The sequence below is a fragment of the Eretmochelys imbricata genome, chromosome 2 (assembly GCF_965152235.1).
Source record: "Eretmochelys imbricata isolate rEreImb1 chromosome 2, rEreImb1.hap1, whole genome shotgun sequence".
NCBI classification, from domain to species: Eukaryota; Metazoa; Chordata; order Testudines; family Cheloniidae; genus Eretmochelys; species Eretmochelys imbricata.
The window spans coordinates 35882160-35896276 of NC_135573.1; the positions used below are offsets into that span (position 1 = coordinate 35882160).

At 39.5% G+C, this 14117-nt stretch overlaps 1 protein-coding gene across 37 annotated transcripts in view; it reads right to left on the reverse strand.

Moving 5' to 3' along the window:
• The window catches only part of RIMS2 (regulating synaptic membrane exocytosis 2), a 740891-nt gene that overhangs the window by 213761 nt on the left and 513013 nt on the right, over positions 1 to 14117 (reverse strand). For 32 of the 37 annotated variants that reach the window (XM_077808888.1, XM_077808879.1, XM_077808893.1 and 29 more), the window contains 2 exons: positions 9980 to 10136; positions 5945 to 6061 (listed from right to left, as the gene is read on the reverse strand). In XM_077808888.1, coding sequence (XP_077665014.1) covers positions 5945 to 6061; positions 9980 to 10136 — 274 coding nt within the window. The remainder of the gene's footprint in view (positions 1 to 5944; positions 6062 to 9979; positions 10137 to 14117) is intronic. The other 5 variants (XM_077808869.1, XM_077808868.1, XM_077808871.1 and 2 more) reach the window with 1 other exon arrangement.

A 14117-nucleotide genomic window follows, 5' to 3' on the forward strand; every position in this document is an offset into this window, starting at 1 on the left:
GGAAGCTAGACAAATTCAGACTGGAAATAAGGCTTAAGTTATTAACGGTGAGAGTAATTAATCACTGGAACAATTTACCAAAGGTTGAGGGGAATTCTCCATCACTGACCATTTTTAACTTTACATTTGGATGTTTTTCTAAAAGATATGCTCTAGAACAGAAGTGCGCAAACTACAGCCCATGGGACAGTCCTGCCTGCCTCTTGAGCTCCCAGTCGGGGAGGCTAGCCAGCCCCCGGTTCCTCCCCTGCTGTCCCCCCTCCCCTGCAGCCACGTGGGCAGTGCTCTGGGCAGTGGGGTAGCACGCTCCTGCCAAGCAGAGCAGCAGCATGTCTAGCTCTGGCCGGGCGGAGCGGCTGCCAGAAATGCTGCTCTGAGCGGCATGGTAAGGGGCCAGGGCCTGGGGTTGGATAAAGGGTGGGGGTTCCCAGGTGGCAGTCAGGGGACAGGGGGCGGTTGGATGGGGCGGAGGTTCTGCCAGGGGGGCAGTCAGGGGACAGGGAACAGGGGGCGTTGGATAGGCATGGGGTCCCGGGGGGCCTGTCAGGGGTAGGGGGTGTGGATAGGGGTCAGGGGACTGGAAGCAGGGGGGGTGGATGGGGGTGGGGTCCCGGGGGGGCAGTTAGAGGCGGGGAATCCCGGGAAGCGGCGGTTAGGGGACAAGGCGCAGGGGAGGTTGGATGGGTCGGGAGTTTAGAGGGAGGCAGTCAGGGGACGGGAAGTGGGGGGGGTGGAAGGGGGTGGGGCCAGGCTGTCTGGGGAGGCACAGCCTTCCCTACCCAGCCCTCCATACAGTTTTGCCACCCCAGTGTGGCCCTCGGGCCAAAACGTTTGCCCACCCCTGCTCTAGAACATCAGTTCTCAAACTATGGGGCAGTCCTCCCAAAGGGGGCGTGGAAATGTGTCAAGGGAGGTGCGATGTTTTTGACGTGAACTATGACTGTATAGATCATTGTTGTAACCAGGATCCTATGGCTGCACCAGGTCTTGTACAGAGGAGGTCAAGTGGGATATCTATGGAAAGATTGTAGTTTGCTTGTTATGATTATGCTGTCTGTATGTGTGTATCATTTTTGTATTTGAAGTTATGAATATTGCCTATGTACTTATGTTTGATTCTAAGTAGCCTCAGTGAAGCATTTGGTCAGCTTCTTGAGAAAGGACTATTCTCAGTAAGTGCCCAGTCAAGAAACACTTAACTGACAATGGACTTTGAGAGATGTCAATCCACATTTGAGCTCTTCTGGGAACGTTCAAACTAACATGTAAACAATGGTGTCGGCCTGCAAAAAGCTGAATCATTCATGGACATGGGACTTGCCCAGGTGGCTACAAACTCCATCTTGTTGCTGTGATTTTGCACAGGAGAACAAAGGGGTTTCCGTCCACAAGAGAAAGAATATAAAAGGCCCAGGAAACCCCTCCATTTTGTCTTCAGCTGGCTCAAGAGATGGCCTCTCCACCCCCAAGAGATGCCTGAAAGAAACTCTAACAAAGGACAGTAACTATGGGGCAGTGAGTGATTCATAGAATCATAGAATAATAGAATATCAGGGTTGGAAAGGACCTCAGGAGGTCATCTAGGCCAACCCCCTGCTCAAAGCAGGACCTATCCCCAACTAAATCATCCCAGCCAGGGCTTTGTCAAGCCTGACCTTAAAAACTTTGAAGGAAGGAGATTCCACCACCTCCCTAGGTAATGCATTCCAGTGCTTCACCACTCTCCTAGTGAAAAAGTTTTTCCTAATATCAAACCTAAACCTCCCCCACTGCAACTTGAGACCATTGATTGCTGGACCCAGACTAGGAAGGAGTCCAGTCTGTGAAAGAAGCTTATTGGAACATCTCTGAGGGTGAGATTTTATCTATAATCAGTTTCTTAATGTATTAGGCTTAGACTTGCATGTTTTGTTTTATTTTGTTTGGTAACTTACTTTGTTCTGTCTGCTATTACTTGGAACCACTTAAATCCTACTTTTTATGTTTCAAAATATATGGTCATCTTATGCTCTGGGGGTCTCTAAACCTCTGACTGCTAGAAGCTGGACTGCATGACATGGGATGGATCACTCGATAAATTGCCCTGTTCTTTTCACTCCCACTGAAGCATCTGGCACCAGCATCTAGGCTAGATGGACCATTGGTTTGACACAGTATGGACGTTCTTATGTTCTTAATACATTGTATTTCATATGATTTTTTTTAACCTTTCAGCCATTCCAATTCATGTTTTCCTTCCAATCAGTAAGTCAACTTGTCTTATACAGTGACAGAAAGGATGTGGACAAATTGGAGAGTCCAGCGGAGGGCAACGAAAATGATTAGGGGCACATGATTTATGAGGAGAGGCTGAGGGAACTGGGCTTATTTAATCTGCAGAAAAGAAGAGTGAGGGGGGGATTTGATAGCAGCCTTCAACTACCTGAAGGGAGGTACCAAAGAGGATGGAGCTCAGAGGTGGCAGATGACAGAACAAGGAGCAGTAGTCTCAAATTGCACTGGGGCAGTCTAGGTTGGCTATTAGGAAAAACTATTTCACTAGGAGGGTGGTGAAGCACTGGAATCGGTTACCTAGGGAGGTGGCGGAATCTCCATCCTCAGAGGTTTTTAAGGCCTGGCTTGACAATGCCCTGGCTGGGATGGTTTAGTTGGGGTTGGTCCTGGTTTGAGCAGGGGGTTGGACTAGATGACCTCCTTAGGTCTCTTCCAACTCTAATCTTCTATGATTCCCTGACAGTAGCAGTGTAGCCCCTTAATGTCAGATATGCTAGCTCAACTCTAAGATGAACCAGAAAATGAGCAAGCCACATGGAGGGAAGAGTGTTCACACCCACAGTTTAGCCAGGTAATGAAGAGTAGCTTGAGGTGGGGAGACAAACTTATGCAGATGAATCCCATTTCCCAAGCAGTCCTAAACAGACCACAATTCCCACAGATCTATGCAGGTAAATGCAGCACTACGCATTCATATTTTTTCAAAACAATAGTAGTGCAAAGTATGCATTTAGCTATTTACAGTTATATGTGAGACAAACTCAGGACAATTTTGGCAGCAAGAAGGAAGGTTATAACTGTACAAAAATATAGCAATTTTCCTTCCTCTGAACTTTACCCTACTACTCAGCATGGTCAGGAGCTGATCACACTCATGAATTCTATGAGGGACTTTGAAACAAACACTTCCCTGCTATATCTGGCAAAGTTGTATATTATTCAAAAGTAAATAAGCATTTCCAGCAGGAGTAGTGCAATACCAAGAAAGTAAGAAATCAGATCCAGGAATGAAATCCTGGCTCCTCTGAAGTCAGTGGGAGTTTTGCCACTGACTTCAGTGGAACCAAGATTTCACCCCAGGAATTTAGTGTGAACAGATAAAGACAATAGGAGACAAGGAGAACATCTGAAATATGTTCAATACTATTGTTTTGATTCTTTAATTACCTTCCCATTCACATTCCTGCTGCTAGGTATGCAAAAGAATATAAACTGTGAAAGGTTTTGGACTATTCTTTTTCTTCCCCTATATAATAGTTCACAGCCAATAATACTTTAGAGAAAGTATTTCACAACAGAAACTTCAATGGTTGAAAGTTTGGGTTATACTGCAACGACACATGATAGGATACATTTATGGTTGGTTGGTTTGTTTTTAAATACAGAACAGTATATAAAGTATTTCTTTGGAGAGGGAAAAAACAAGAAAAATAATTCTTCAAGTGTTGCCACATATGAAAGTTCAAGAAAGTCATAAAAATAAGCATAAAATAAAAAAATTATTAATCTTCAACCTTACAGATCTAATGAGCCACTCTGTCAGCTACTGAAGTTCCAGAGTGCCATAAACTAAGAAACATCATCCTGAGTATCTACTGCCATGTTTGCATCATGATATTGCATGATCACAGTACAGAGTACCATTGTACTCTAGTATAGTGATACAACACTATACTACTGCTGCAAACATCCCAGTGCAGTACCAAAACATAGTATCACAACTTGTGTATTTTTCTGATACACTTGTTAACAAAATGTCCATTTTCTAATTAATGCCCCCCCATGCAAACTTGATTGGAGCAGGATGTATTTGCTTGAAGTGATGAGGAGGGATTCTAGTGGTTCTGTTCAGCACTCCCTGCACTGTTGTGTGTGCGTGGATGTTTGTACAGTAGCAAGGAGAGCAGTCTGCTTGAGATCAAACTCAAGCATGAAAACAGTTTCTATAAGACCTATATGTGGTGCTTCAAAGAGCCAGAGCTTCATGACTATTGATTATATAACAACACCCAAGAGCACTCTGGGTGTTCCCCCCATTTCAAAAAAAGACATTTATCAGTTACAATCCTGAGTTAATTGCTTTAGGACATCAAAATTAAACAAACTGGCCTCAACACCCAGCTAAGTAATATTTCTCCTGGCGATGGCATAATTACAAAACCCAGGCAAAGATCCAATACAAGAAATCTGTTAAGATATATACACAACCTATGTATATTTCTAACAAATACAGTTAGAAATCTAGAACAAAAAAAAATTGTTTGCTTTTCAGTATTTCACTTTTATGCATTTGCTCTGTTTTGTCAAAAATTTTCTGATACACATTTTTTCCTAATATTTTTACATGGATTATATATAAAATAACTACGATTGCGATTTGCCTGGGGATTGTGTGCCTCACATTTATGGACCATAGCATTAATACCCTTTACGAACACAATGGTCTTTTCTGTTCAATATACTTATGATAAGATAACTTGGTTTCCTAAATTCTTAATTGTATTATAGTTAACAACTTCAGTTATGTAATTTTGATGTCATTTATTAGATAATCCGTCTTTACTAATAATCTGCAAAAATATTAATTTGGCATACAGCAACTACATAAATGCCCACAACGTATGATAAGTGAAGATGGGAAAATATATCTGTATTGCTCATTGGTATCTGAAAAAAACAAATTCTACAGTATTTAGCAATATTGCCTGTATAATTGTGATGGGTATATTGCCATCTTGACGCACAAAACGTAGTCAAGTGCAGGAGTATTTTAAAACTAAGGGAGACAAATGCTTTCTCTTTTTGTTTTATGACCCAAAGTCGTGGTGGCAAGCACCTCGTCCCCCTTTTTTTTTTTAACTGAAGGCAGAAGATACCTCAGGTAATATAGCAAAATGAGCTACACTAGCCAACTATAAACTGTATCTCACTTCTAATTCATTAAAATTCAGGTAGGTTGATATGTCTCTGCTCACGATTTATGAAGCCCTGTTCGGCAGAAACCTTTCTATCATGGTGAGATGTGCACTCTAAAAACACAAGGCCCAATTCTGATCTCAAAGAATGGCAAAGCAGTTTATTTTAAGGGTAAATGGCTCATAAAGTTAAGAACAGATAAGAACTGTGCCATATTCTACTTTTGCTATATGCATGCTACTCCCACTCTACCCAATGGGAGTTTTGCACAAACACTGAGTACAAAATGTGGACTTTTATGTAATTTTCATACAGCAGTGAAAATTATCAACTAAGAACACTGCTACATATTTTTCAACATATTCACCAATCTGGAGACCTTACAAACACAGTAAACAACAAACATTGTTTAAAAAAATTGGAAATAGTCAAAATCAAATCAAATACACAGAGAATCAGTCTTGCTGCTAGTGTAACAGATACACCTCAAAGATTTTTTTGTTTTCTTTCTTTTTTTGAAGAGGATACAAGATGGCAGTTCAGGCAGCCCTGTACACACTGTGAATTTTAAACATTAAACCACTAAAAAGAACAGCAGAGTTATCATCATCTACAGAATTCTGAGGCTATGTAGTTTCTCTGGGTTTTTTGTTTACTTTAGTGACCTGAATTTAGGGTTAATACATCACACTGATATAATTCACTTGTGATGACTGTAGACTAAAGGTGTTTCTAATTCCTATATGATTTTTACCTCTCTCTGTCTGGGGAGTAGTGGTCATCTATTGCACGATGTCTATCCATTCGGTTCATGGTATTATAATGTGCAGGAGTAGATCGAGTCCCTCGAGGTCCCTGTTCCACATTCCTACTGAGGACATAAAAGCCATCAAAGTCTTAGGGTAAGTAGTGCACCATGTCCTTATACTGATTTGAAAAATTAGTTCTGTTAATGAAAATGTCAGCTATAAAAAAAGCTTTAAGAGGTTTATCTTTCACATACTTGTACTGTTACATAATTATAAATCTCATGGTGAATTGTTGACGTAGTGGCTATCATTATTTCAAAGAGAAAAGGCACCACCTTCGTGCCACAGATACTGTGACTTTAGCACAGGAGGGAATCTGAGCCATTGTACTTATAGAGTGATGCATTGTAGCAGAAGTCTGCTTTCTAACTGAGGGATTATTGTAGAGAACTAGAATGTTCCAGGGTCCATCAAATACAGGGCTGGTGTTTTGCCATATTAGGCAGAGGCAATCTACTATGGAGTGAAATGAGGACTACTAAGGGAAAATTCAGCCTGCCAAGCAAATTATCACCTGTACAAATCACTAGATATCAGTTTTGCAATGAAGCAGCAGCACAATAATTTGCATAATCTAGGAGTTTAAAGGAAGAAGATTTATTTTAATCAAACATTTTCTATATTCCAGTAGCAACAAGTAACAATTATAGTGGGTGAAATCCTGGCTACACTGAAGTTTTACCACTGACTTCACTGGGGCCAAGCTTTCACCTATATTTTATTCAACATAAACTTTGGTAACCATTGGTATTCAATGACCCCTCTTTGCCTGCAGAACCATAGAACAAAACAATCAGTAGTAGGAAGAAAGGAAGGTAGTACTATCAACTGCAAAGTTTGTCAGGTAAATACAATATTTTCACTTGTATGTTCACAGAGTTTATTAGGAAAGATATTTAAAGACTATCATGCAACGAAGGAAATGCATATATATCTTACAATTGTGTTATAATTTTAATGATGCAAACAAGATCTATCAGAATAATAAGGTATTTCCATATTCTTGGCATTGATGGTCCATACTATGAAATCATGATGTATGCAGTGACAGAAATCTTCATAGAAGTTGTATATACATTAAACATTTATTCAAGTATATTTTTGTTACATACACATGTGTGCATTCATGCACACGTAAATACATATGTGGATACAAAATTATGTTAACAAAATGATAAGGTTATAAAGTCAAACACTCAAATGTTAGGAAGTGCCAGAATTAAGGCTTCCTTGTATTACTCCTGGGGAAATTCTGTGCCAAAAAATTAAAAATTCTGCGCCAAACAAAAAAATTTGGCACACAATATTTTACAATTCTGCAAAATTCTGCATATTTTCCTTGTCAAAATAACACAATATAATCACATTTAAATAAATTACAAAAATAATTGAAACTAACTACAATACAATGGATGGAGAATGGGAGTAGGGAGCATTGGAGGAAATCCCCAACCCCCCACTGTCTAATAGTAATGTAGCTAGTATTGACCCTTTACATCTAGTTATTAGTTAACAAATATATACAGTCATATGCTCAGTGTTACATCATAGGCAACTGAAGAGCAAGTGAGGGCTAGGGACTCAAACTCATAATTTATATTGGCTACTGACCATCTCCAGAAAGGTCAGTAGCAAACAGTTCATGGAGCCCATTTTGACAGGAAATTTTTTCAGTCCAAAAATTTAGACCAGTTCTAATACCTAAAACATCATAAGCATTTATAAGGTCAAACTGTCCTTTACAATAAGGCTCCTTTACACCACTCTGGCAATGTAAAGGAGCCTTAAAATTTTTACACCTGTGTTATACTCCTGGGAAAATTCACTAAAAACAATGGAAACAATTTACTAAGCAGGCAGGCTGCTACATTCTGCTCTGCCTGAGGGGACAGAGCCTGCTCCACAACTACCTCCTCAGAAACACCCCAAAGCCCTGTCCCCTCCCTGCCGAGCGTGCTGCAATAGTGAGCGAGAGGGATGGAGTGTCTCTCTCTCACTTGCACAACTGCCCAGCCCCACTCCCGATGGTGATTTACATCTCTACCAGCTGCTCCAAGTGCCCAAATTGACCTGCCTGCACTGCCGGGGAGGGGCACATGACCGCTTTTGCAGCTTCCCTTTGCTTCCCCATCAGAAGACATTTTTCTGCGGGGAAACAAAGAAATCCGTGGGGCCATGAATTCTGCGCACATGCAGTGATGCAGAATTCTCCTCAGGGTATGGTATGTATGAATTATGATAACCTAACTCAGCATCACATAGAAAGTCTGTGGCAGAGCCAGGAATAGAACCCAGTTCTCTCCTGTGTCCCAGTCCCGGTCCGCAAACATGAGAAAACATCCTTTCTCTTCTTGCAGTCTTCTTTCTCATTAACTGTTCATCCTGTGCACTGAATAAGGCACAAATAGTATGAGAGCACATAATTAAAGACAGTATACTAATGCCATGCAAGAGGACTGAAGAAGGTTGTATAGGTAACCTTAATTCTGGCATTTCCTAAGTTTTGAGTGCTCGAGACTGTCACCTTAATGTTATTTTAACATTTTAAAAAATGGTATTTCCTAGATATACTAAAGGCAAACTGAAAAAAAAATCCTATCTTGCTAAATTATTTTCTAATCGTGTCATATGTTCATAGATTTTAAGGCCAGAAGATACCATTGTGATCATCTTACCTGACTTCTGACATAACACAGGCCATATGACTTTCCCGTATTAATCCCTGCTTCAAGTTCAATAGCTATGCTTGACCTAGAACATATCTTTTAGAAAAATATCCAATCTTGATTTAAGTAAATGAGATCAGAATAAGTCCCTCTGTGTGTTCTATTTAGCTACTTCCTAAGTAGGTTTTTATTTATAGAAGGGTTGTATTTATTTATTTTACTGGATTTTTAGGTAGGAACCTATCATCAGTTACCTCTATGTGATGAATTATGATAATGTGTGTGATGTTACCTGTGCATAATTAATAAAAATATGTTGTTACTGAGAAAATAGCACGTAAGTAAGTAAATAAATAACTAAATAAATAATAGGACCAGTAAATTAACAGTTTAATCTAAAAAAAGAACAAAAGGGAAAACAAAAGAGAGAGAGAGAGAGAGAGAGAGAGAGAGAAGCAGAATTGTTATGGAAGAGCATGCAGACATGTACTTGATTCAGAATATTTGACACTGTGCACTCAACATTTAATGGGCAATATTAACATTATGGCCAGATCGTCAGCTGGTATTAAATCAGTGCAACTCCACTGATTTCAGTGTAGCTACCCTGAATTACAGCAGCTGAGGACCTAGCCCTCGAAAGTGACACTAAACACCAAGAGGAAACCCGTTCTACTCTATATCTCTACTTTGCATCCTCTTGAAGAAAAACATTTCCATGAGGGCAATGTCTGTCCATGCTTAACAAGATTGTTCATAAATAGTATTTTCAGTCCTGTAGTAATCATTATCTTATGTAGTTGGGGTGTAAGGAAGATGTCCTGATCTTTGTTTCACAGGATCAGAGGCTGCTTGAGGAAAAGGAGGTATATTCTTTTCTATATAAAAAGTTGTTGCTTCCAAAACGTGTTTAAAAATGTACTCATGTACAGAATCTTTGGATTTCCCAAGGCTTGGTCATTTACAGACATAGTGGTACAAAACAGCCATTGACAAACTGATTAAAAACAAAAACAAGAACACTTCATATCATAATACCTTTAACCTTGTAAATCTCTCTTTAAAATAATGGGGATAAAAATTTCTATTGCTTTTGTGTCAGACTGATGCAAAAAAAGTGAAGGAATAATTTACACACGGCTATATTATTAAAAACTCATTTTTCATTATTTCATAAAGAGCAAACCAATTACTCTGTGTTTCTATCATTCACTAATTTTTCTTGGGGTCATAGTTATTTCAGACATCCTCATGGATTTCAACAGCACTTAATTTCATACCCTCACAGGCACTGAATCCATATAAGTGATTTACCTTTGTGGAGGAGGGACACTGGGAGACCAAGATCTAGTCCGTCCTATACTATCTGTATGGTGAGAGGACCCTGATCGAGAGCAGTGATTGGATGACATCACTTGTTCTGGCACTGATAACGTTGAGCTCTGAAGATCTCTTCCATTATGTCGGTAATCTAAAGAAAATACAAAAGATGAGCAAAACTAAAATCACATTTGGGTTTGTTTGTTTGTTTATTTTCTATTTTATTAAGTATGTAGCACTTGTTAAAGATGCCATAAAACATGAAGAATAGGGCAATGTTGTTTTGACTGTTGACAGACTTATGTCTGTTTTCAAATGCATATAACATAAAATATGTGTATAGATATGTTTCCTACATTTATGATGGAATGTCCCTTTAAATGACTAGCACTTAAATTGCCATGTATCCAAACAGTAATTTAGAGTAAAAAGATCTGTGAAGAGTATGATACATTAATTACATTCATTTAAAATATATTTTATTAGAACAATAAGATATACAAAATTAATTAATGCAATTTCTAACAAATGGTGTAATGTCATGATCCATCACTTTCCATAATTCAAAATCCTTCAAAAATTGGTGATCCTAAAAGAAAAGTAAAGTTCTAGGGGGCAGATGGGGAGGTTTGGGAACTCCTACTTCAGAAACAGGTAGAGCAGCACTGACATACTGAAATGGGATACCACTCTTGGGATCAAATTTAAGCAATAGTGATTGCTTTGTAAATGTATATAAGAAGGAAAATGTGGATGTCCTGAAGTTAACATCCTTGATGTTTAGATAGTATGACTCATGAAAAGTCTTAACAGAAAACCTACCAAGTTACAGAAGTACAAAATGCAATCAGATGGCAAAATGCAAACAAATGGTCCTTTTTATGACAGCTGTACCCATTGTACAGACATCAACAGAAAGAAATGGAATCAAAGGGAAAAAAGAGATGGACAGACTTTCTAAGATATTTCATATACACAAAGTAGAAACTCATTTAATATCAAGTTTATGGAGAAGAGACTCAGCAGGATGAGCATATGAATATGAGATAAATGTTGGTAGGATGATAGACTCATTTAGGTGGAAATATATCTCCAGCTTTGGAAGGAATTGCAGATAAGTAAATACCAACATTTTGTCCTACTTAAATCTGCCAATTCCTGAAACTGAAGTCACTGCCCCAGGAACATTATCTTCTAGGTAAGAAATATGGGTACTCACAGATACTGAGCAGCTCTAAAGGAGCTTTCTTGAGGTTTGTCAGGACCACACTAATATCCAGTGATACAGGGAGCTGTCACAAGAGATGGAAGAATTTTAAAACTAATCCCGATCACAAAGGGCTGCAGAGACATTGGTCTTCGAAGAGCTTATGACAAGCCATAGTAGTTACCCAATAAACATGGATGGAATTGGTTTTTCATCCAGAAGAAATTAGTTAAACAGTTTGGTGAGGGGTACTTAAAGGAATCCACAATGGCCTGATTGCACAACACTGAAAAATGTTGCCACTTAAAGTTATAAATCCTTCTGGCAGACATCTGAGATAGCAGAAGGACTTGAGACAGAACACCTATGGAACTCTACCCTGTCAAGAACCAAACTTTTCAAAGTTAGGGTTCTCAGCATAGGAGAGAGCAAGACAGTCTGGTTCTGAGCAATTATCTGTGGGAACAGTCACTGCTAGCTGCAACAATGTGGAGAATCGTACAAGTTTGAGCCTATATTGGACTACTAGGATACTCAAACCCTTACATCTAAGCTTGTCAGGACCTTTGCTAACAGAAAGGTACCGATAGAGAGGCACGCAGGCACCACCATCACCAGTGATGTCCTTTAATAGTCTGGTCTCTTCCTGGCATCATGAGCAGAAGAGTAGTAGTTTCTTGTTTAGGTAAAAGGGAAAGAGATTCATAGCTGTTGTCCCTGAAAGCCTTGCTGGATGTCTCTAGGCACACTTGAATCTAGTCAGTGTGTACAACGGCATGCAAGGTAGTGTCTTTTGCTTCTGTCTTCACCTCTCATGGGGAGAAAAACGGGGTGATCCCGGAGACAGTAGAGTGACCTCATGTTCCTTTGCATTCTGTAGAGATGTTCCACTAATTCTGAAGTTACCCTTTCCAGTGAATGGAAGAACTTGAAGTTTTGTGGACCCCCATGTGGAATTCAGATACCTACAGAAAGCAGACCTTCAGGTATTCACTCTTCAGCCAATAATTCTTGGCAATATACCATATACATCAAAGGCTGTCTGCAACTTATATTGGGTCAGGTCCATAACTTCATGCACGAAATTGATAATCTATCCTGGCATTCCCTGCTTGGAGAAGAAATTCAACTAAAGCATGAGCATTCATCCACACCCAAATTTTCTCTCTGGCCTTATAGACTGCAGTCCATAAGAGAGTAGCCACAAAACAGTAGATCCACTTCCAAAAGGACTGCAGCATTGAAACTCTGTTCTGGGGTCCAGTTTCATGGATTCGGATGGTTTTCTGTTAGCCACAGCAGGTCTCTGTCATGTCTTCATTAACTCACCAGGAATAGGACACTGCCATATTATTCCAATGTGCTCCTAGTCCAGGTACTTCTCAGTCTTGACCCTTGGTAACAAACTAAACCAAACCCAACTGACCTAGAGTCATGGTTCCAATGAAGCAAGACCTTGTCAAGCAAATCTAGTACCCATATATATCATGCTTGACTCCAAAACAAAGGATGCAGCAATCATGTTAATCTGCAAGCAACTTCTTCCTGCTACATACACACTTCTTCAATTCTTAAGATTCTTTCTTTCCTCCTTTGTGTGGATCAAGGGAGAGAGATGCCATCCTGTAAAAGAAAACAGTATAAATACTAGCTGCATTTATTGACACAGATGTATGAACGCAAAAAACACCAAAACACTCAGTGTAGCAGATGTCCAACAGGATGCTCACAGAATGCGTCAAGAGATACAAGCCTTAAAATGTTGAGAGTTGATGGACATATCTATGTGTGGAAGACCATTGGAGCAAAGTCTTGACATGTCAAAGCCTTGATACCAATGTGCTGATACAACTCCTTGTAATAACAATAGGGTTTTCAGAACTTGAGTCTAATGTTTAATTCACATTCCTTTAATTAAGGTTGTGTTTTCCTAATCACCATTTAATCAGATAAAACCAGTCTGGTGTGTTTTTACTGCTTTTATTCAAGAGCATAAACAATTAGAAGGTTAACTAATTTATTATACTTCCATAAAATACTAAAAAAAATGAAAATTTGATTGATCATACAGTGTAAATCAAGATAGCCAAATCAAGGAATTAACAATAATACAAATCAGAATTGAAGAGAACAACTTGAGATCAACAACTGGTCAAATCATTGCATGAGCCCAACCACTAATCAAATCACAAAGTTAACAAAACACCAAAGATTAAATGGTTTACTTGGTCTTTCTTTCTCTATGCAGTTTACTTAGCAGCTTATACTTTCCCTTATTGAAACAATGGGTTAAGTTTTAATGTGTTAAATACCACAGGTGACCTCTAGTGCTCTGTGGTAAAGTTTTCTTTCAACCTAGGTTAACCGATGTCCAATGGTAACTTGCATTATGGGCTTATATGCATGCACTATTACTGGCCATACACATGCATTCATGCATGCCTAAAAAGGTTAAGATATGAAGTCTTTTCCTGGCAGGTGTCTCTGCACAGATATTCAAGTATCCTGTTAAGGAAAAGAACAAAACACGAAAGTTACTAAGGAAAAGATAAAGGATCTGCTCTTCACCTTGCTTGGTCTGTGGAGCTTTACAGTCAGTCAGAAACTGCAGTTTGGAGAATTAGGTGATGTCTTGTGGCTCAGGTATTGTCAAGCTAGCAAGCACCATCCTCTGGTCAACTGGCCATTCTACAATGCCTCGGTCTCTACTTTCCTTTGGAGGGAAAGTAGGAGTATCAGCCATCTCATTGTCATTGTGGTGACCTCAGGAGGAACACACTCTCTTTCACATTTACTAGGTCTTTTAACGGAGAAACCCAGGCTGGTGTTGTCCCAAAGGATCTCCTCAGCAATCTTCTGATCAGAGGATCACAGACTTTGGACTCCAACTGCATTGTCCAATCGTGGTCAAGTGAGGTCAGTCTG